General features: G+C 38.7%; 1 protein-coding gene across 3 annotated transcripts in view; it reads left to right on the top strand.

The window, feature by feature from the left end:
• Positions 1-25033, top strand: part of furina (furin (paired basic amino acid cleaving enzyme) a) — an 85452-nt gene that overhangs the window by 31758 nt on the left and 28661 nt on the right. For all 3 annotated transcript variants that reach the window (XM_026169440.2, XM_026169457.2, XM_026169448.2), the window contains exons 3-6: positions 12622-12720; positions 21400-21495; positions 23410-23538; positions 23744-23820. In XM_026169440.2, coding sequence (XP_026025225.1) covers positions 12622-12720; positions 21400-21495; positions 23410-23538; positions 23744-23820 — 401 coding nt within the window. The remainder of the gene's footprint in view (positions 1-12621; positions 12721-21399; positions 21496-23409; positions 23539-23743; positions 23821-25033) is intronic.

A 25033-nucleotide genomic window follows, 5' to 3' on the forward strand; every position in this document is an offset into this window, starting at 1 on the left:
AACGCTAAAACCCTGTCCTTGTTGCACATCATTTTTGGAGGTAACACTCTAATCCACGGGTCTCGAACTCCAGTCCTCGAGGGCCGCTGTCCTGAAGCTTTTCCATGTGTCCCTGTTGCAACACGCCTGAGTAAAATGAGTAAAATTAGCAAGAGTATAGAACTTGACTGCATGCTGAAGTGGCAACCCCTAACCCTATTCAAGTAAATTTAAGTTAATGTAAGTGTTTGGAAAAATATACTTCTAAAAGTACTTTTATTGCACCATGTTCATTCACTCATGAGCTGCTGTAACATGAATCCAGTGGCTGAATCACCACCTCAGCATGCAGTCACATTCTATAGAGTCTTGCTAATGACCTACTAAGTGTATTCAGGCGTGTTGCAACAGGGACACATGGAAAAGCTTCAGGACAGCGGCCCTCGAGGACTGGAGTTCGAGACCCCTGCTCTAATCTGTTTACAAGTGAGTAAATTTAATTGGGAATCTACATTTTTCTTGTTTCTATGTCCCTTCTGATCTATAAACCTTTTAATGGATGTCATCCAACTCACCTTTGGATATTGAATCGATGGGGATGTTTGTGTCGTATGCTGTGATGTGACAGATTTGTTCTTTGCAAACTGGAAGATGCACAATAAAGTTGACTGGATGTGACTTAGGTTATGCTTATACTTAACTATTCTAACTAGATGTGGGGGGGGAACAAATCTTCTTTGAAAGTCAAATCTCAGAAGTCGATGCGTTGAACTGTGATTATTAATCTTCTTTTGAATGTATTTGAATATAAAAGACATCCCAAAAATTCCTTAGAGCCAGCCAGCCATTATCCGCTACATAAAACCTAAGTGTAAAATGCTTTCCCTGTACTATCTACTTTAAAGATGACTGAGATATTCGGGGAAATGATCCTTTACTTACAGGATGTCCTTTGGTTTCTTACAACAGATAAATATCAAAAGTGCTTTCAGAAATGGTCCGTGGCTTTTTCCTGGTACCGTTCAGTTGCGATGCAGTTCATTTATGGGAAACTTTGATATCAGTGCAGAGCTTAAGATTTTTTTTTTTTTCTTTTTAAATCTCTTGCAGATAGCTAGAAAGTGGGTGTGCCTGTAATATGCATTTATGCACTGCTGCTGATGAGCCTCACTATGCTGGTGCCTCATTTAGACTGTTCAGTTACTTGGAAGCAGTTTTCTGAAGAAATATTTCACAACTTGTGTGTGTGTGTGTGTGTGTGTGTGTGTGTGTGTGTGTGTGTGTGTTGGCACATATGTGTGAGTAGTCGCCGGAACACTTTGTGGCACCATCAATTTCTTGCCTATTGCTGCACGTTTATCTGTGAAATTGATGTTGAAATAAATTTAAGCTAAAGGGATGAAAGATGTGAGTGCATGTGAGTGCCCATAAGGCACCAGGTGCCCATTACTGATGAGGAAGACTTTCCCCCCAAATTAGCACCTTTACTGTAACATCATAAAAGCACAAAGCCCCAGCGTGTAGTCTTTCCTCAAGCAAGACAATGGCAGTACAGATAAGTAATGACTGATGAGACGGCTATTCAGCCTGAAATATGTGCTCAACATTTTTATTTATTTATTTTTTTAAATCATGAATGTTTTCAAAGCATGCCATATCAAATGCACAGCGGTTGTGTCTAGTTTGGGTGATGTTTTGAAAAGCCCTGCTGCACTTAAAAATAACACCACATTACTTGTGGATGAATTCCAGTGTGCATAATCCCTTTCCTTACTCACCTAGGCTGTTCTTATTTTGACAAACCAAATACTTTATCACCTTCCCTTGCCCTTCTCGCTCCCTTAAAAGATACCAGATTGTCAAAACTGAATCTCGGTCTCCATGGAAGCAGCAGTAACAAACAGGCTTTAAGGGCTTCCCCTGTTCAAAATGTGTGCTGCGTCTTGTTTTGCGATCTTTCACCCGACTTCCCATATGGCGCATTGAGAAGTACTGAGTCAGTGACTGTTGTGGAATAACAGGGCGATCTCACACATGGACTAATGCATACAGCCTCGGGCCTTGGCAGCAGTATTTAATGCCAACACTGTGTAGCAGGATGTACTGGAATAAACAAACAAATAATGATTAAGGATATTCTGGGTGAATAATTTACTTGTTGTTCACACAATAGAGTCCAGACTAGTCAAAGATAACAGAACACTCAGAAAATGGTCAAAATGAGCCCAGTCTAATGAACAGTGTTAAATATTGTTCTTAGAAAGTCTGAGAGGAGCAACTCTTGAAGCTCTTTTCTGAGCTGATGAACACAATGACTGAGTTTGCCTCAGAAGTTAGCTGTTAGAGAGAGATGATCCTCTAACCTTAGAAAAACTGGAAAATATTTTAATGGTCGTCAACCCATGTCTTTACTTATTTATTTATATATATATATATATATATATATATATATATATATATATATATATATATATATATATATATATATATATATATATATATATATATATATATATATATATATATATATATATATATATATATATATATATATATATATATATATATATATATATATATATATATATATATATATATATATATATATATATATATATATATATATATATATATATATATATATATATATATATATATATATATATATATATATATATATATATATATATATACACACACACACACACACTCTGAGGTGTCAGAACTCCTCATTAAGAGTACAGAGGTGGTCTTCAAAGCCCTAGAGTTTCCATATTGTGCTAAGGCCATCAAAAATAGCCAAGAAATGTTCTAACTTAAGGCAGTTTTCATTAAAGAAATGGCCTTCACCTCACAATTTCCCTCAAAGTCACTCTTAAAATGCAGCTGCTGTGCACCTTGGGGAGACCCTCATGACACTCCTTTAAATTGAAGTGCAGAGGGCTCAGCTACCTGTGGTGGTGTGGTAGGTGTAGAGACTAAAATGCTCAGTCCTCTGTGGAGGGAGAGGACAGTGATGGAAATGTTTTAGATGGAAATTAAGAGAGTGCAGCTTCCTCACATGGCCCCAGCGGTCCATCAGTGGTGGTTGGGGGAGAGCCTGTTTGGTATTACTGTCTTGCAGGAGTGCTCTATCTTTGCTCCGTGAGTTAAAAGGGGAGATAGAATTAGACTGCAGAATTAAATCTTATTAGCCCCTGTCCCACTGGCAATCACCTTTTGCACCATCTTCAGTGAGTGTGTGAGAGAGTCTGTGTGTGTGAGCAAGGAAGAGGGGAAGGTGGGAAGAAATTCAACAGGTTATTACTGACATTATATTTGAAATGAGCACAGAGGTGTGTGTGTGTGTGTGTGTGTGTGTGTGTGTGTGTGTGTGTGTGTGTGTGTGTGTGTGTGTGTGTGTGTGCGCATCCTTGTGGTCTTAGAATTTACAATCCAAGTGCTACTTTGCTAGTTTAGATGCACTGTTAACTTCAGATTCAGTTGTTAAACTCCCTGTAAAGAACATCACCTCTGCATGTACATCATAAACTGACCTTAAAATAGGGAAATAAAAATAAAACAGAAACCAGGTGATGAGACCTACATTTCAGCCTAATCGTTTAATTCAGTGCGGTAATCTGACTCATTGCAGAATTAATATCAGCGCTCATGGTTATTCATCAGTGCATATTAATGGCATCCAATCCAAGATATATATTTTTTTTGCACCCTGCTTTCATGTCTCCTTATATAATAGCTTTTATTCCAGCACTCCTGACAGGGGGCCTTTGGGGCTGAGAAGCAAACTACCTGCCAGTGAATTCATGGTGCATCTTCTGTTCTTCTCAGCACTGTCAGATTTGACTTTGTTCAGTGTTAAGGGGGGAAGAGAATCTTCATGAATGTGAAATGGTGTGACCTTTTTGAGAGCTGGGAAAACCCCCCAAAACATTTCACCCCATCATGCGGATTATTTTCTCCATTTCCTAAAAAGTGTACATTTTCTGCATGTAGAGTGCTATCAAGAATGTTTCAGGTAACCCAGACAAACCGCTACAACCATGTTGGGGCATTTTTCATACTGCATTAGAACATGGCCAGTTATCATATGAAAATGTTGCTGTTTCATAAGGCTAGATAATTTTGCAAAAAATGAAGGGGAAAAAAAATGGAAACGCATTTGTTTCCACAGTAATGACCATATGCAGTTTGTCATGTGGTTTGGCTCTGCTGCTTGCACAGAGTATTGTTTACTGTGGTAGGGAGCGTCGGGCACAATGAGCTTTATATATTCAAAAACAAGGCAAGCAGGATGGTGTGATTTATGCAGAGCTGCTTGTATACCTGTACAGCACAGCCTGCAAAGCGGCTCTCTACCAACTGCCTTATAACTGTGTTAATATGACTGTCACAACCAAATTATTTTGAAATAAGTGGCAATATCATTGAACTGCTGCTACATATATCGTCACAAACAACCAACTGTTAAGCTTAGCTGAACATTAACAAGTTATACAGCAATGTAGTAGCAGGAAAGAAATTTTGTTGTAATGATCCATTCTTTATAGCTGTAGTTCTTCAAAGAAACTGTAATACACAAGGCTGCACAGATGTCAAAATGTTTGAGGGACGAGGAAGGTATCAGCAGAACCAGTTACTTCCTGTTTTGGCAGCAGTGTTGTTGCTCACTGTTTTAGCACTGCAACCAGAATAAATGCTGTGTATCGCCTTTTGTCTTTCATGAACTTCGCAACCTTGAGCTCCAGTCTCTAAGTAATTATTTAGCCAGAATGCCACAACAGTGTATTTACACAATAACAGGATTATTATTTGTTTCTGCATAGAGATTTTGCAGACTCCAATAAAGGTTTTAGTAAGAGGAAAATCACCACCGTTCTAAAACCAAAAGATTAAACCTGTTTTGTTCAGTATGATTTTGTTCACTCAAACCTACTTTTAATTTTTATTTATGAAATAGACCAAAATAACCGCAAAAGATAGAAGTTTGCTGGAAAAGGGGGGCAAAATAGGAAGAACCCCGAAGCGCAAAATGACTCCCTGGTATCTTTTTGGTTTTAAAGAGCATCATTTTCTCCATTTAAACTGTTTTGGTCAGTTTTCTGTACTTTTTTTTTTTTTTTTTTTAATACAGATTGAAAGCTCAGATTAGATTTGGTATTCCCTCGCAGTGTCAGAAGCAATCATACACTCTGCTCTCCCACTGATAGAATTGCCTCCCTTGTGATAAAAGCCTGCTTCCTCTCTGTCCCTCTCCAATTTCCTCCATCTCTGTATAGATGTCTTTCCTTTCCAGACACCCCCAGCCCCAATGCTCCCACCTCATCACACACACACACACACACACACACACACACACACACACACACACACACACACACACCAGTGATGGATACAGTCCACTAATGAGGAAGAGCTCATCAAGGCATCTGCATGAGAGTTGTTGATGGGTTTAAAGAGATTATCTCTCAACTGTTAATACAAATCTAATGGGGCAATCTTTGATTTCCAGCAGGCTGATCATGAAAAGTAGTTTGTTTCCCAGCTGTAAGAGAGAGTGCACAATTGTCATTAGAGGTTCATCATGTTAGAAGTTCTACGAGCATAATCACACATGTGCCTTATTTTTATTTATTTTTTTAACATTATAGATATTTATTTCAGTATAGTTCTTTCAGTTAACAAGAAGGGACGTTTTCACATCAGCCAAGTTTTTCGATTAGTAATTTAGCATGTTTGCACTCTTCTAATTGAATCTTTTGTCCAGATTGAGGGAATTCTTTGCTCTGTTATTAACAATTAAAAGGATCAATGCAAGACGACTGCTCGAGTTAGACTATCACTTTATGCCTGCTTGGGACATTGTATTGCATTAGTGAACTGCTTTAAAAAAAAGTGTGCATGTATATATGCACTGTAGCTGCCTGGGAGGTGTTTACAGCAAAATAAATTAGACGTAATTTTAAATATTAATGAAAGTAAAATGTTACTGGGAGAGTAATGAACAATATTACAGTGCCACCACTGCTATCAGAATGAATACAAAAAAATGGGCTGTTGGACAAACGCGGATTTATTTTAGTCTGAATCATCTGCCGTGGATGATTCATATCTTGCACTTGCCTTTACCTTTGTGTTTCTTGTGAATACTGCTGGTTGTACATCAAAACCTTCAGTAGATGAATTTCCCAGTTCAGGAAATGGTGACGCGTGCATACTTCACTCTTTTTCTAAAGCACAATGAATATCAAGACCTTCACATATATATAGCTTTTTAAACATCTTATCTGTGACAGTTAAATCCCAGATACATTTTTGCACACATGTCCCAAGACAGCTGAGGAATTAATTCTTCAACCATCTCTGGGTATATTGTTGTATCATTGTAGGGTCTTTTCCCCACAGTGCAAAGTGCCTTAAGGAAGCTGCTGTTGTAATTTGGTGCTGTATAAATCAAATTGAATTGAACAATGCTAAAGTGGTCCTGTGGTTGGCAATGTTTCCTCACAGCAGGAAGGTCTTGGGTTCGAACTCAACAACTCATCGCATCAAAAACCATGCTATGGCAATGCTGCCTATCTGGACCCACAAAGCTCTTTTAAAAAGTCTGAATTATTTTTACTTGGTGGTTAAATAAAGGTTAATAATTGAAGGTATTTTTTTGCGGTCAGCCATCATCCAATGAACCTTGTTTCATTTCTGAGAATATTTTCATGAATGCGTATCTCAGACATTTTCCCTACAGCACCTGCTGGTTGTAGTTGTGCTCAGGATGAGCTAATTTTTAGCGTGTTATCTGACTTCATCCTGAGGACAGCTTTCAGTGTCTCACAGTAAGTCTTCAGTATTCAGCCAGAACATTCTGGCATTTTTTTTTTTTCTCCTTTCACTTTTTCAGACATTTGTTTTTAATGTGTGACCATGGAGACACTCGAGGAAACAATGTGATTCACAAATGGGGCTAAATACCTAAAGGGGGGGGTGTGTGTGTGTGTGTGTGTGTGTGTGTGTGTGTGTGTGTGTGTGTGTGTGTGTGTGTGTGTGTGTGTGTGTGTGTGTGTGTGTGTGTACACATATATATCTCCATATATCATAACACGATTGCACAGATGGATTGGATTTCTACTGCTCAGATGTATTGGCTTTTCTATAATTGATTATGTTAGTCTGTACAAACTCAGTGCAGCTGGGACTTGGGGTGTTAGAGCAGCTGTGTATGTGTCTTGTCCTGCGCTTCTGACTTTACCTTCACAGCACCATAAAGACACTGCAAGGAGTTAGTCATCTGAGAACAGCATGCATCGACCCGTGAGCTACCAGCCCTGCAGCACTCCTGCAATGACACTGTAAACTTTTTACACGCTCATCCTCTCTATAAAGTTGAGGTTGTGCTGCAGTGGCCGAGATGCTGAGTCCGTCATTTCTGCAGGGACTCAATAAGAAAGGAGCATATAATGAGCTAATATTTCTTTGTTTTTTATTAAGTAATTTAGAAGGCAAACAATAGTTGCCTCTTTTGTTTTATTGCATTGTTATTATAGAGGCTTGCCATAAATTTAAGGTGCGAGAATCAGTATTTTATTTGACTGCATCAGTGTAAATATTATTTATTTTAGTCAATAAAAAAATTGGCATTTACTGTGTAGTCAATGGTTAACAAGAAGTAAAAATGTGACGAGGATTTCAAGTATTGCATTACATTACTGAACAGAATCTGCCAACATCCACCTGCTGTGTTGCCAGCAGGTGGATGTAGGTGTTTGGGTTCATCAGAGGTCCCCAACTAGCCAACAAAAGCCAAGTGGCAGACCCCTGAGAAGGTTAATCATCTGCTAAAGGAGGGCATCCTGACCTTTTTGTTTTGCACATTAACCCATCCAGACACATAATACAAAATGAGCTTAATCATTAAATCATTAGCACTTAAACTTAGGCTCTCTTAACTCTGTGGGTCATTTTCTTTTCTTTCAAGTGTAGATATTGAAACTGCCTATATCAGCCTGTCCTCTGTACAGAAATGTCAATTCTGTATTTAATCCATTTTCTTTTTTTTTGTTCAACATTAAATGAGCTAATCAGAGTTCTTCAAAACAGTTTGTGTAGACTGAATGGTCGACTGTGCCAAGAATTATAATCTCTGTTTACAGTATAAACAGAGCTGAGGAATGAGGGCGGTAGCTTGTTGAGAGTGGATTGGTTGTTGATAAATAAGGTAGCTTGCTTTTACCTTGTAAGGCTTCATATGTTTAACAGTTTGTTCCAGTTTGTATTATATTAATTTAGACATTTTTTGTTTGTCAAATTACCCACTGCTTAATTTACAGCTCTTCAACAGAAAACAAAAAATGTTAAATTGAAGTTTGAAGCAAGTGTTGTTGTTTTTTTGTTTGTTTGTTTGTTTTTGTTTTTTTGAGTAATTTTCTTTAACTTGTGCAAAATGTTTGCTGTCTGCATTTAGATCCTCATAGGATGGGTTAAAACTGGAGGCAGTTTATGCAAACACAGAGCACATACAAATCTTATACAAAACAGCCTTGTTGTGGCTAGGTTTCAAAACACTGTTCTTCCTGTGGGGCAACAGTGCCATTGAGCCACTGTGGTGATGATTTAGCTTGCGTTCTTATTAAGTAAATGCATAGCATAGTTGCCAAATAAAACTAAAGGTTAATGAGTAACTAGAGACGCCGTGTGCTAGGAAAATAATTAAGGGGGCAAACAATGAGGAGAGAACATGTAATGACTAAATGCGGTTTGGCAGAAACATAGACCAGCTGTGAAAGCCCATTTTCAGGTGTGTGCGGGGAGCTCGGGTTGGTCTGTCTACTCTGTTGTTGTCTTTATTTTATTTTATTTTATTTCATTTATTTATTTATTTTTAAGAAACAGTTTGTTATATCCAGCTGCCACTGTGGCCATCTGTGCCCTGTTCTGCCCATTCACCGCAGCGAGTAATTGGACTTCGGCCTCATTAAATAAACAAGTTGCTGAACTATTTTAGGATGATTACTTGTCCTATGAAAGTCTAATTTTTTTTCAATTTATCTCTGCTCACTGATGCACGAGCAAAATATGGTAATGTGATTGTGATTCTCTTAAATCAAACGCAATCCAAATGAAAATGAAGTGTGGGGTGGTTTGATGTGTCCATAGTTGAACCACAATGATGGCTCCCCCTTGAATGGGATTTTCAAAAATCCACAGGCTCGATGTTCACAGCATCCAAAACTGTTTGCTATCGTCTTATTGCAGCCCCAAACCTCTTTCCCAATTTGTCTCCAGACATTGTTTGGCTCTTTGTAAAACATAATTGTGTCAACAGCCTCTGGAGATGAGATACCAAACCTTTCAATAAGTGCTTTGCCCAAAAGGTAAATTTGGCAGCTGAGGAGGGAGCCAACGTGCAAACAAAGCAGCAGACAGTAATTTTCCACTGTCTGTTACTATGCATATTAATGAGGTTGATGGATTAATGCCTCACTTTAGTAACAGGCCACTAGGTGAGCACTGGTTAAGTCTGTCGTGCTCCAGCGGTGCCCAGCTTATCGCATCAGAAGTTGTGGACCAGATCAGTTTTCCACGTGAGTGTCTTTGCTGTAAATGGCCCTTTCTCTCTCAGTGGAAAGCAGTTAACACCCCACAGAAACAGTGTGATCCTGAGATAAATTGTTAAACACAAGCTCTTAAGATTTGTTGCTGATTGCCTGATGATGATGATTAAGCTGCAGGGTAGACATTTAACAGGACTGGAATGGATTTCCTTTGGTTAAGTGTGGGTGAGTGTATGTGTGCGCATACATTTGTAACAGTTGAGATGTTTTCAGGGGAATTGACCTTTTTGTCCCTGCTCGAGTATGTGTGTGCATGCAAGGTGTTTTTGTCCAAAAACTAATCACAGGCCAGATTGGCGTTCTTTTGTTTTTCCTTTTTTTGTAGGGAGGTTGGCATAACTTTGCAAATTTCCTAAAAATCTGATGACAAGATGCCTTAAAGTGAAATAATTATGACCTATGGAAATAAAAATTTCAGACACATATATTTAATTAAAAAGTTTCCCAAGTTGGATAACAGTGACTTTTTCTTTTGTTTTGTTTTTAACCTTGTTTATCTTCTTTGACCATCATTGCAATGAGTTTCAATTATTCCATTCAGCCAGTCTTTTCACTGATGTTGGTGTTATTTAAGGTTGCTTAATGAATCCTGCCACTCTTTGCCCATGTCTTTGATCAGTGTCCAGCCTCCCAGGCTCTTATCTTGGCAAACACAATGGACACGCTACCTGCTTTCATTCTTTTATTCAGAAAAGGGTTGGTTGGCTCGGCTAATGCCTTTTGGTTGTCAGTGTTCTCTCCCCTTTTATACCCAGACTTGTTCTTTAATGATTTTTGCACACAGAGACTTGTGGTTTTGGTAGTCCCACCTCTGAGCTAAATATCACTGTAAAGTGTGTCCTCCCTCTCGCTTATTGCCTCCCTATTGTCCTTTGGTTTTTGTGTGCAGGAGCTTTTTGTGTCAGCCAGGCTGAATTGGCCTGTTTACTGTGATTAAATGGGAGCAGAGGAGGTTGGTAGGCTGAGCCGTATCTGTTTTAGAGTTGAGGAGTGTTGCACTACCTTAGCTCAACACCAATCTCTACTGGGACACACAACACACACAAAAAAATGTGTAAGTATGTTTTAGTTAACGGTTCAGAATATAAAGAAGCCGAATGAGAACCAAAAGCAGGACTCCAGCAGAATGAGCAGTTGAACTGAATTTGTTGTACAGTACCATTGCCAGGATGAGCATGAGGAAGGAAACTGCTTAAGGTGGAGCGAGCAGGAAGGAGAGCGTAGCTGGCCCTTGAGCTTATGAGTGGATGTGGAAGAGGGGGCAGGGCTGGCAGGCTTGGTAGCACAAGAAAAAAACTGAACTAGAAGCTGTCCGTTGTATTTGGAACACATTGGCTAACTGCACAATGTGTGAGATAATCGAGTGAAGAGCCGGAATGTATCCAGCCGGAGGTTGATTAGTGGATCAGTGCAAGAGTGTGCAAGTGGCAGCTGGAGAGAAATCACACAAATGCCGAGCGGGAACAAGCAGGGAAACTGAGGAGAAACATAAGGAAGGGGAAAATCAGCTGCTACTCAATACATTTTTTGATTGTTTGATTAGTTGGAACATAAATGGGTATTTTTTTTTTCCTCCAAAACTCATTGGTAATTTTTGCTCTAACTGATGAGTACATTTGCTTTAATAATTGATCAGAAAGTCAAAACACCAGTAGAGAACTAGTACAAAAGCAAGCTAAACCTCCCCCTTGAGTCAGTTTCTTTTTATTGAAAGATGATTTAAATTGGTAATGGACTATAAAATTGGATTCAGTGTCAATTAATTTATTTTTGGGATGTGTAGATTCTCACCATTAATTCATTTAGTTAGTTTATTTAGTCATCACTCATTAGACTGTATCAACAGTCCATGTAGCGCGCAGTGACTAACGGGCTCAGGCAGACACATTGATTATATATGGTTGTTCTCCACTCCTAATTAAGGCTACCCATCAACATTTTTAACACTCAAAACTGGCTTTGGAAATCCTTCTTTGAAAACAAAAAGTCAAACTAAACTTTAAAAAAAAAAAAAGCTTAATTACAGGCACCGCCTCATTACCACCACCCGAGAACATTTTACTTTCATTACTAAATATAGCCCTTTTTAAAAAATGTTTAATTGCATTGTTTCTATAACATACTGAATCGTTTCATAATGCGGGGCTTTGAAAACAAGGATCAGTGTGATAATGGGTTATTATAGTGTTTTTTTTTTTCTTCTTCTTTTCTTTCTTTCTTTTTTTTTTTTTTAAATATATACCTTTTTTAAAAAAATTAAGTAAAACAAAGCCACCATGTTTCTTTCCCTCTGAAACTGCTCTGCTGTGATGTGAAGTGTTTTTCATTTGCTTAGACAACTTGTTCTCCCAAGTGTGCTGCTGCTCAATATTAATAACCTAGGTTCATACTGTATTAATGGACTGATTACAGAGGAATATGGGTCACGTATAGGATTTCCCAATGAGTAATGTGTAAGTCAAGTTTGTGGTACCATGAGTGGGGTGCGGTAGGTTTACACAAACAATGCGAGTACATCGTGTCATGCATTGCTGGCAGCCCATTAGCCTAATTAGGTGCTGCAAAATGTGGAGAGAAATGGTTGCAAAGATGGGAGAGATAAGCCAGGCCAAAATGGGTTTATAGATGGACTGTAGTAAATAGAAACATGTTTTTTTTTTTTGTTTTTTTTTTTAAATCATCTGTTATGTTGCATTTTTCTTTAAGAATTTTATGTAACCACGTGTACTCTTTATATGAGCATATGTTTATATTTATGAAATATTTCTATAACTGGTCTGAAGGTCATACCAATACCTGTGTATTTTATAAATTAACTGCCAGCTGCGTGTTGCCTGACTTTGCACTGGCTCTGTACACACAGTTGTGATCTTCCTGAAAATATTGATTTATTGGTCGAGAATATGAAAGGATAGAGACTACAGTGATTTCATACTTTATTGAACCTATTATCATATGAAGAGCTGTTATCAGACTACAGAGAGACTTAAATGGCTCTGATGTGATAATGGATCATATCTCCTCATCTCTGCAGGTATTTGGCGATTATTATCACTTTCGGCATCGCACAGTGGTGAAGAGATCACTGTCGGATCACAGGGGGACGCACGTCCGTCTACTAAACGATCCCAAGGTAAGACATTTGTTTTTGGTGCTAAAGTCATGCATGCAAAGGAAGTCTGTTGGTTTCTAATGTAATGGTGACGGACTAGGTGTGAAGTGTTGAAACTGCTGCTTTATGCTAGAGCGCTCTTTGTGTGATGGATTTTTGCAGTGTTGGGGTTTATTTTTTGGCATTTTGGAAGAACTTTGTAGTGAATCGGGCTTTAGAATTGTGTTTGACCTAGTAAACCGCACTCTCTGGGCTCCTTTTAAAGCTTATAAATCCTACTTTGGATGTAGTTTTTTTTTTAAATTTATTTATTTATTTATTTTCAAATATAAAGCCATCTCTTAAAATCATTTGCTGTGGGTTGTCATCTAAAATGTCAGAAAAGGGGGGACATAAACTCTTGCTAAGTTCATAAGAACATAAACAGATAAACAAATGCTTTTAAGACAAACACAAATATTACACTAGTTTTATTTCCATACACAAACCTAAATAATGGCACTGGTGCTTTTGTTTGTTTGTTTTTTAATAAGATTAGTGCCTTGTGTGGGCTCACCAACCATTTTGTTAGGTACATCTCTTCAACTGCTTGTTCATACAAATACCTAATCAGAAAGTCCAATGGCAACAACTCGGTGCATTTAGTCATGTCGGTACGATCAAGACAAAGGTTAAACTGAGCGTCATAATGAGGGAGAAAATTCATTTAAGTGACTTTTGGATCATTGTTGGTGTCAGTCAGGCCAGTCTGACTATTTCAGAAAGGCTGGGATTTTCCCACACAACCGAAAGAGAATCACATCTGCTGGCGTGAACAAACTGTGCTTTGGTGTCAATTTCGGTTGGTTTTGCACATTGATTTTGTCTAACCTCAGAAACGTTTCCAGCAACCTTGTTGAAACGATGCTATGAAGAATTAAAGCAGTTCCGTAGGCAAACCACTGTGTACCAAATAAAGTAGCTGTTCAGTGTACATGGGCTGGGATAATGGGGAAGAAATGTGTTTAACATATTGAACAATTAGGTTGATAAAACGGATGACAACCCCATTATGTTGTGCAGGCAGATTTTCTTGCATTTTATTACCATATGTTCAATATTAAAGTCATTCTGTTTTTATTGTTTGGCATTGTAATAATAATCTAACTTAAAAAAAATGTAAGATCTTTATTCTGGTTCTGGTTTGTCAGTCCAAACAATTTCCTCTCCCCCCCCCCCCCCCCTTTTTTTTTTTTCTCCTCCCTCATTTACTCAAGGGCTTGGAAGGTGAACATGCACTTCTCTATCGACCTGATTCTTCCTCCTCCTTAACTGATGTAATTTGTAAATTCACATGTCTGTGTTTTCTTGCTTTTTTTGTAGGAGTTTGAGGTTAGTGTGAAAATGAGTCAGTGTCCTACCCCCCACTGGAAGGGACAAAGGGAAGGGTGTGAAATTAGCATTCACGGCTGTGGGAAAGCAAGTGAGAAAGAGAATGTTTGAAGGATTGTTTTTAATGCTTCTAAATAAAAGAAAATCGTTCATTTTGAAAATAGACACTTAAAACTAGAGATGGACCAATCCGATATTACGTATCAGTCCGATACTGACCTAAATTACTGGATCGGATATCGGAGAGAAATAAAAAATGTAATCTGATCCGAAGTATCACAAAATCACCTCACAAAACACGTTACTTGGCGTATCCCAGATCGGTGCATCGGAGCAGTAAGTGTCACTTGATAGAGCGGCTGTTGGCGGTCTGTTGGAGCATTTGGAGCCTCGCTACATGCTTCCTAACCGCGGCAATTCATCTTGGCGAAAACGGTCCCAGAGAAGTAAAGCAAGTGTGTAAGTTCATCCCTGAATGTTTGCATAGTATTTCCACGTTAAGCTTAACAACTGATATATTGAGCCACAGCTAGACTGGCCATTGGAGTTCCATATTGAGGTGAAAAGGAAGCGATTTGTCCCGTACTTCAGCTAGAATTAAGACACAAAGCTGGAGTTATTCTGTCTTTGCTGTGCAGTTGCATCTACTTCTCTCATTCACTCCTCCTTCCTCTCCTGTTATTACTTCAAACATGAAACTGATCAATGATCAGCTGATCGGCTCTTCTGCCGCAAGTCCCGTCTCTTGTTTGTTTATCACAAACAAGAGACGTTTATCACCCATTTTATCACCCATTTTGCACCAGAAAGAGTAGAACAGCGTATAAACAACAGCAGCATGTTTAAGCTTGATAAGCTGTTAGAATGTATTTAATATTACTTTCTAGTATCAGCTGATGTTTGCTGGAGCCACAGCTGTAAAAGCTGCTGGTCATGACATCGGTTTGGATATGAGAGGGAAACATGAAGATGAAACCAGGAGATGTCCTTACTGAATCATCAGAGCTGAACAGGTGATGGAGAAACAGGTTTACCTTTTAGGTGACATGAATGAGTTGAAGGGAAGTTATGAACTGTTTCTGAGAGACAAATAACAGCAGGATCCTTTTCTACATAGCTGACGGCTGGTAACTGTGCAGGGGCGGGTCTAGCAAAGTTTTGTCGGGGGCCAGTTTGGGCATTAACAGAGAAAGGGGGGCACAAATAAATATTTTTCTTTATGTCATTTAAAAACTTAATAAATAAATAATTATCTGAATCTTACAACAAAAGTGGCCAACTGATTAAATGTATAGAAATCCATTATTGTATATAGTAACTAATAAGTCTAATATACACCCTAGTAAGCTATAGTACTTTTTCCTGAGATGTTGAATCTATTTAAATATTGTAGAAAAATAATTGATTTCTGTGCATTTGTTTTACACTTGCATTAAATTAAAGTTGATTACATCCATTGTTAGCCCTGCGACAAACTGGCGACCTGTCCAGGGTGTACCCCGCCTCTCGCCCTATGACAGCTGGGATAGGCTCCAGCGACCCTGAAAAGGATAAGCGGAAGCGAATGGATGGATGGATACATCCATTAAGGGCGGGGGTGGTTCCCTAATATTTTTGCTGGGAGTTGGCAACCCTATTAGTTAGGTTGCTTAATATTTCCACTAAGTACTCTTTAAAATACCAGAATAGGGAGGACGGTGTAGGTTTAAATTTATTAGATTGATCAGTGTTGCTGAACTATAAAATGTTTTGGGTAGAGTGTATTTTTTGCATACAGGTATAACAGAATAGCTTCAATCTCTTGTTTTTTTTTTTAAAACTCGAGTATGAACTTATACAAAATGCAGCAAGATATTTATAAAAAACTGTTTTATTGATTACTAAATGCGCTATATCGGATTCATATCGATATCTGCAGATATCCAAATTTATGATATCGGTATCGGACATTAAAAAGTGGTATTGTGCCATCTCTACTTAAAACCAAATCAATATAAAAAAAATAAATAAATACAAAAACTCGTCAAACATGGCAGCTTTGTAGTAAACTTTCTTTTTGTCTGTATCTGCTAACTACTAAAGTTGCTAAATTACTGACCCCATAAGCATAAATGCAAACATCAACTAGTGTACCAATCAATTTGGATTATAGATATATGACATGCCTCAACTTCACATGTAGCTAAAGCAGCAGGTTATTGTGCGACATGCTGGGGTGACCATCCGAAGCCAGTTTCAGTGTCTGGCCTGAGGGGTGCATAAAAAGGGAGCCGGAACTGAACCACCAACCCTGTAATTAATGAGCGACCCATTTTACCTCCTGAGATAATCCTTTGATCCATTAATTAAGCAATTATTACAGCTCTAAGCTCAGCTCAGTGGGTTTCCTATAGTATTTTATGTTAATTTTTTTGCCCCGTTGTTGTGTAATCTTTGAAGGAGCTGGAAATGACCTTCTGTTTTTGTGACAGGAGAGTTTAGGGTGACTTTCAGACCGAATCACATGCAGGAATCAAGAGTTGAATCATAACTTCCAGCTGATTGCAGTGGATTCTAAATTATGCAGAAAAGGAAAAAAACTATAATATTATATAGAATATAATATTATACTTGCATATATTTTATTCTATTCATTTAAACGCTGATGGGTTTTTGTTTGTTTGTTTGTTTTTTCTCCCTGACACTGGATCACAGTGATCTGTGTGCACTGGGTTTCACTGAAAAAAACTGACTAAAAAAACATGATACATAACTGTGAATAATACTACTTTTATAATCTGGCTCCAGCTTCTCAACACTGTTCCTGTCCTCGTAAGTTGTATGAAAGCAAAGAGGAGCTTTTTTTACAAGTCTCTGGAAACGATATAAATGTATTTGCATTTAAATTGTGTCCTGTCTATTCTGTAAACCTCGAAATTTAATGCCCGTTACCGTAATCTCGACAGGTGCATCTGCAGAATCATTATGTGCATCAAAACTACTCCTGCCTCGGAAGAAATGAAATGAAATCTGCCTTGAAGTATCTCTGGCCACACACTGCATCTCTGCAGTACAGGTGCACACTGGGAGTAGAACAACTTCTGCTGGGTTTGTTTGCGTACATGTTAGAAGTGGTCCACCTCCCTCTTTGGGATTTCCTTTAACGCTGGTGTTCCATTTCCTGTTTTTGAATCCTTTTTTCCCCCACAGCAACTCAGAGAAAGTGGAGCCTTACAGTTTCATGTCCTCCAGTCTAGTTCACGATGGTCAGATTAGTATTCATGAGTTTATTTTATCAGTAGAGCTTTGCACAATTATCATTAACTTGCAAACGTATTAGTATTGCTACACATTTTAAACTTTCCTGTAATGAATAGTTTGATTAGAGCTTGAAAACCGGCAGGTCAGACTTGCATTTGCATCAGCCCAAGTGTTTTTCCATAAAATATTGCAGAAATGCTTCAAATAAAAGGAATTTTAAATCTTAGCAAGGCCCTCTGCAGCTTTTAAACTGATTGAGATGAAGCCTGAACAAAAGGCTCAGTAAACTCTCTTTGAAGAGCATCTAATTACTTACAAAAGCACCTGGACCTATGCCAGATCTCATAGAATGACGACGGAGCTGAGAGCACTGTTAATAGGGTCTGTTCAAGATTTAAAGCTTGGGTCTATCTACTACCTCCACGACTTCAGCTTTCCCGTTTTATGCCGTCTGTGCTTTTCCTTTTGGTTTGTTTGGGAAGTTTACTTCTATTCAACAAAATAATGAAATGAAGAAAAAGAAGATGCGCGCATACACAGAGCACTGTAAGCTGGATTTGCTGTAATAGGTTTGGCTGGTTGAGGCTTTTTATGTCAAGAATAATAACAGCTCTGTAAACATAAATGACATTGTGACTGAGGTGTGATACGAATGGCACTCTACTGTATTCCTTTACAGGAATGATTCCTCATTTGAGGCTCCAACTTGGTCCCTGTGGGAGGATGCTGTGTTTGTATAATGAAGGGCAAAGCAGTGGTTGGGTAAGATGGGAAGGGTGGGGAGCCTATGTGTTGCAGAGATAGGACTCTCCACCTAAACATGAGCCAAGGCAGTCTGTTTGTAAACATTAGTTGTGCGTTGGCCGGTCTGGGCGTATGAGATAGACAGTTTTTAATTTTCAAAGCCTGCTTTTAATAAAAGTGCCCATTTGACAACTTCATAGATACTTTGTGTTCTGTCACAGACTATTGAAGGTTTTCAAAAGACTCTTTTTAAAAGGTAGAAAGTGGAAATGCTTGCTACACTCCAGGAAAAAGTAGGAATCTGTTCAAGTTTGGTTTTGAAAAAGTATATAACTTACACCATTTCTGTTCACTGTTTACTTAAGTATGGAGATGCTCAATTTATAGAAAAGACACGCTATTAAAAATGATTGGTAAATAATGTAAGGTGTCAGCGGGGAGATGCATTTCTAAAACTCTGCATCCTCATTGCGTGCATAGTTTATGGACACGCCTGGGCCACTAATCTCTGCTGTCAGTTCCTTGTGACTAGAACTAAAGTACTCCTCTCTAATACATTAATTAGTGGAAAATTATGTCTTTGTTCAGTTTGATGGACATTTCCAAGAACTGTGTGTGACATTAAGATGACTGACTGCACAAATTAGCTGGAAATAACTGGTGTCACTGAGATGCCTGAAGCTGAAAGGAGCAGGAACTGTAACGACTGCAGGGAAGCTATTCTGCATGTTTGCTGGAAGTCGAGTGTGTATGACTTGGCAGTCATCTATTATGACTAACATAGGAAAGATTAACCCTGTGTTTTAACCAAACTTAACAGCTAATGGGACAAGTACTGATTTCTAAACTGCAGTGGCTGCTGTTTGTATCAAACATAGTGTTTTCTTTTAGTCATGCAAAGATGAAAAAGACCCTAAAAGGATCATTAATTTTATATTGGTTTTAATGTATAGAGTGTGATAAAGGTGGCATGCCTTCTCTGGCATGCCAGATATTGCTTTTGCATGGTTTTGTGTATGTGAATAGCTTTCAAGGGCACCAAAGGCATACACTTGAACTATGACTTGCATTAACTGATGAGATTAGATCTAGTAGTATACACTCCACACACCATGTTTATAGTGAAAATCCTCTGTTGCAAATTTTAGAATTTCCTGTGTTGCATCAGACTTTGCAAACATTTTCTGTCTTCCAAGAATCTTGATCTGTTTGAAGAGAATCATTGTGGAAATGTTGCACAACAACCACCGACCCTGCATAGGTGTGAAACCAAGATTAAGGTGTGATAAAAACATTGCAGAAAACGAAGAAGGGAAAGTCACATAGAACCACGTGATGACGCAGGAGAAAATGTCTTTTTTTTTTTTTTTTTTATGACTGAAAATTACAAATTGGTCACGATGTACAACTCACTGTAGACATCCTTTTTTGTCAGTTGTGCCCTTTTCCTTAGGAAGCCAATATTAGAGTGACTGAGAGACATTGCATATCATCAGCTGGCTTTATTTCTCTAAACTGTACTGTTATCTGCCCTTTTTGGAGTAATTAGGGTACTTGTTAAATCTCCTGCCTAGAGATGAGCAGTTTATTTGCTTCTAGACATCTTTTTTTTTTTTTTTTTTTTTTTTTTTTTTTTTTTAAGGCTTCAAACCAACCCAACACTAGACTAACACAAAAAACAAAAGCAAGACAGTTCTCTAACCTAAGGTCAAAAACGGTATAAAACCAAATATCTACTAACTGCTACTAAGTCAAATTACAAGCATTAGCCAATAGCTCATATCAATAGGCAACTTCTAGTACTTCTTCTCTCTCAGGGCAAAACTAAATGTTGGCTCTTTGTTGTGAGAGAGAGAAGAGATGGTTGTCAGGTGGACTTTACAAAGCTGCTAACTCTACATAGCTTGGATTGAGGAGAGATCAGCATCAAGTGTTAGCAAATAGCACACATGATACAGGCAGGGATGGCTCCTGAATTTTTACATAGGGGTGGCCAAATGGGGGGCCACTAAAAAGTACAGTTTGTTAGTTTTGTTTTGGGTTTTTTTCTATGTCTAAGTTCTTTGGATGCATCTGGGCAACTCAAGGTTCAGTATCTTGCCTGAGGATACTTTAACATTCAGAACTACCAACCCTCCAGTTTGCAGACAATCCCCTCGACCCCCTGAGCCACAGCTGCCCTGGACATAACCTGCTGTGTGAGTCTTGCAAAATGAATGGTTCGTTTGATTGGCTTCTTTTTTTTAGATTTGATAGAATTTGATTCAGTGCTGAGAAGCAATATTTAATATACTTTATTATGTTGTCTCTGTGTAGAACATGACATTTGCTGTTAAGATATAAATAACAGTCTTGGAGAGAGAGAATCATGGTAACCTTTTAGTCTGAGATGTTGCACCACCTTGATCTCACTTCAAGAGAATTGAAAATGGAAAGGAAGTAAGCGTAGACATTTATTTTTCTGTGTATGGTAACACTTTTTTTTTGTAATAAATATGCGTGCTTATTTTCAGTCTGGTGTAAACTGCCACAGTAACACTTCACCCCCGTTTACCCCGGATGAATCTGGATGTTAACATTTCCGCTTGAATAGATTGACCTCACGTACATACCTTAAGTGAAATACCTCCCTTTTGTCACTTTTTGAACTGGCATTGCTTCAGTGTAGCTGTTGAAGTGACCTTCATTTACTTCTTGCTTCTCTCAGCCTTGTGTCTCTAGTGATCTGTAGAGGCGGGGAGAGGGGTGTGCTGCGATTTAGTCGTCCTTCAAATCAGGTGCTCGTCCTTGCAGCAGGCACTTCTCTGTCTTCCTCCTCTGACACATTTTTCCCCCTCTCCTGTTCCCGTGTAACCAGCCGTTTTGCAGTACAGCAAGAACAATTCTGCAGAGGGTGTAAAAAGGCAGGCTTATATTCACTGTATTCTGCTTCTGTCAACAATTCCTGATAGAGCTCCCATGTTTTGAAAACCCAGTGCAGACTTGGTTACTGTTCTGTTTGGCGTTGGCTCAAAATCTGCCTCCGTTTGTCTGTTGTTGGTTTGCATACTTGTCTAGGTGCACCCACAAGCAAAGTGAGACAGAAATTTTTAATTAGTCCTGAGCTGCTCTGGAATTCAGTGAGTCTCATTAGTGAGGAGTCCATAGTGCTCCTGTGCCTCTAATCTCACCATGTCTGCTGTTGTCCTGCTGAGGACTCTCTATTAATTTATGTGACATGGTGACACTCGTGGCCAGTTCATTTAAATTTCTTGTACTGTTTTCTGAGTGTGGTTAAAATGTTTTTTATTTTATTTTTCAAGAATCACCATTGTTAAACTCCTAATGTGTCCTTTCTCTGTTTAGGTGACCTGGGCAGAGCAACAGGTGGTAAAACAGAGGAAAAAGAGGGATGTTTTTGAAGAGCCTTTAGATCCCAAGTTCAGAGACCAGTGGTATCTGGTAAGTATAAACAAGAGGCCATGGGTTTTTTCCTTTTCTTTTTCTGTCTGTCTTTGAAAAATAATAAATAAATAATAAATAAGAATTCTGTGCTGCAGCCTAGTAGAGCTTTTTATCTGTCTAAAGTCAATATAGGTAATTACATTTAGAGCTGTGATATTTCCTCAGGGTCTGAAAATAAACCTGTATGAATCCAATATACTTTTTGTGTGTGTTTTCGGGGAGGGTGCTGTTTGTCTGGCTTGTTTGTAGAACAAGACACTCTAGTGTGACTTTACCTAAAGGACTCAGCTTTAACAATAGCATACTTTCGCACACCGAGCTCCCCTCAGCTCTGAATGGCATGTTTCTTGAAATTGATGGTTTACTTTGGTCCATAAACGGCACAGCAACAAAGAGCAAAAAGCGGAGTGAGAGAGGGGTGATTCATCTCGAAGTGCGCTTGTTTTCAGTCGATTGATTTTCACATTCGACTTGAAGAATGCCACTGATACACTGGCCTGTTAAAAGCAGCAGTAACAACTCTGGAGATTTTCTGTTCAGCCTCACTCTTCCTGCAATTACTGTGAGGTTGCTTGAGGCAGAAGATTATTCATGGTGATGCAAAGCACGCTTGTTTCACCACTTGTTCAAAATGTCTTCGCTTTAACGCACTCTGTTCTCCACTGTGCTTGAACATTTAGTGGCACTTTGATAAGTAAATGTGCCAAGTTCACAGCATTTAAGAGTTGAACTGTTTAGTAAAAACCTGTCTGTGATACATGTAGATATGTTTTATGTGAAAGTTGGGGGAGTGCTTTTAGTGTCTTTCGAGGGCTGCAGCTAATGATTCTAATCATTCCTTTTGTCCAGCTAATCCACTGGAGAGCACAGAAGAGGATTATACTTCTGTCTGTTTCAGCCTTGCAGAAATAAAATGAAGAAAATAAGTAAATGGTTGTCATTATGCAAAATGCATTGGGTGGATTTGAATAATATTGGTGATACTCAATTGTCCAAAGAGGTCGTGAGCATCAGTAATGTGCTGCTCTTCTCTCAATGCACTAAATAAGTCTGATTCTCATTAAAACTGAACCAGACTGACCACAGGAGGGTGTGCGTGGGTCTGTTGGCAGGGTTTCCAGCATCTGCTGTTACAATGAATATTTAATAATGCTTATATTTATCAAGGAGGGAAAAAAGTCCGATTAGACTCATTTTTGTACAATTGATAAATCATGGGCAGATCTCATGCTCAGCTCTACATTTGCTCGAAATATTCTAAAATTAAGAGAGCTGGGAAAGATTTGGTGAACAATATCCAAAGTGAAACCTTGGACATGCCTCTCAGATTTATTATTCAGCAAGTGTGTCAGCCACAAAAGACCTTTCCAGTCTGAATCAGCATTGCAGATCGCAGCGTTTACGTTTTAATTTATTTTCCTGTCGATGGTTTAAAGGTGTCAATGGCAGTACAAGCTTGAGGAATAAAAATAATTCTGTCTGGTATACTGCACTCACAAGGGCTTGAAATTTAAGAGGAAAATACAGTAAACGCTACACTAGACACATTATATTTTAATGATGCACTTTGAAAATAAAAAGGGCTTTGAAGTAGTTGAAAGCAAGACGTGGCTTTTGACCAAAGGTCAAGCTGAATGTTGAAAGCCCATCAAAAAGCATACTGAATGATCATTGCTATTTTCCACTTCACTATATCTCTGGCTTACCAGGTATTAATAAAACATGGTTTAAAAAAAAAAAACAACTTTGCAAAAAGCTCAGCCTTCACCTAAACATGTTAAATTGCTCTTATTTTATTAATTTGTTTTTATTAAAGGTGTCCTTTTCACATCTGGTTAAAACTGATTGTCATCCCACTGATATTTTTCTCATGGCTAAATTCTGTGTATTTCATTGCTCTCTGCCCCTCAGTACAACAGCAACCGCCATGACTTGAATGCTAAAGTTGCATGGCAGTTGGGCTACACAGGCAAAGGTGTGGTGGTGTCAATCTTGGATGATGGAATCGAGAAGAACCATCCTGACCTGATGCAGAACTATGTGAGTAGCACTTCCTGAGTAGCACCTGCTAAGGTTTTGTTTTTTTTCCATTCTACTTGTACAATTACAATAGAGGGCTATTCTAAGGATTTTCAAATTAATTCTGCAGTGGTGCCGTGCTTTTATTTTTCTGTAGTAACGTTTCTAACACTTACATGCTTTTTAAGTTCATAAAAATGTCAGTAAACAATCTGTCCTTTCTAAGGACCCGGATGCCAGCTACGATGTGAACGATGGTGATCCAGATCCCCAGCCTCGATACACACAGCTTAATGACAACAGGTAAAACTCTACTCGGATAAGAACTTAATTTACTCTTGGCCTTCCCTGAAACCACCCTCTTGTTCTTCTTTGTCAAGATAAAACTGAACTTGTTTATTAATTTGTCCACCTCCCTGTGTAATAGCTCACAACTGAAATCTAGATAAGTCTGCAGCTGTTTCCCATCCTCTGCTAAGCCTGGAGGCATAAATTCTGAGGGCAGATACAATTAAATGTAAAAGGCTGTAGGTTTTGTTTTATTAAACAGCTTCTTTATTTTTCCCCTCTCTCTCCCTTTTTGGTATTTATGATATTTGATATTTCCGAAAATGTGCCGCTGCCTTCTAAAGTAAACCTTACTCCTGTCATATCCACAACATAAGTCTCTGAATTGATTTGGCCTTTAAAAGTCGAGCGTTTCTTTAGCCCAGATAAATCTGCAGGAGGATTAAGGTAGTGTGCGAAGAAAACTACTTTCTTGCAGTGGCATCTGCAGATGGCATTAGGAGTTGTTTACCATCACAGTGACGTCTTGCAGAGAATTGATTGAATTAAGTTCATCAGCATTAATGAAACAGCAAAGCTCTTAGCTCTGGAGGGTCTCTGCTTGCTTCTCTTCATTCTCAGTGCCTGCCTTCTTTCTGGGTTTAATTTCTGATTTGCTGTAATCTGCTGCTTGTGGGCCACTGGCCTGAGAGGCTTTTTTAACTTGAGGCTCACCATGATTACTGGTGAGAAGATTATACTTGGGCATGGATGAAAACGCAACAGGGCCCTGGAGCAGGCACCATCAGTATGGAGGCCAGAGGGATACAATCAGAGTGGCAGCATGGCCCAAACATATTGAAACTATGCTAATGCTGAATCAGCACCTTAAAGGCTTTGTCGAACATACAGGGGTTTGGGGCTGATTGTAGTAGTTAATTGCTTTCAAATGAAACATAGTTCACCATAATTTAAAGCAGAAACACAAACAGTTATCAGCAAACGCTTGGAACGGTGAGACAATGCAAACAGTATGTGCCATGCTTTCTGATTTAGCTCAGTTAAGTGTTTTTAACAGCGACATCAAGATTTTCTTGTGAAAGAATGTGGAAAAACATCTCTCTGGTGCGGCTCCATATATCCAAAATCTATGCCAAGGCACGCTTAAGCTCTTCTAGCTGCTCGTAGTGGCCCAGAGCCCAGCTAAGACACTTACTATTGATGTTTACTTCATTTTTGGTTGCACCTC

The sequence above is a fragment of the Astatotilapia calliptera genome, chromosome 1 (assembly GCF_964374335.1).
Source record: "Astatotilapia calliptera chromosome 1, fAstCal68.1, whole genome shotgun sequence".
NCBI classification, from domain to species: Eukaryota; Metazoa; Chordata; class Actinopteri; order Cichliformes; family Cichlidae; genus Astatotilapia; species Astatotilapia calliptera.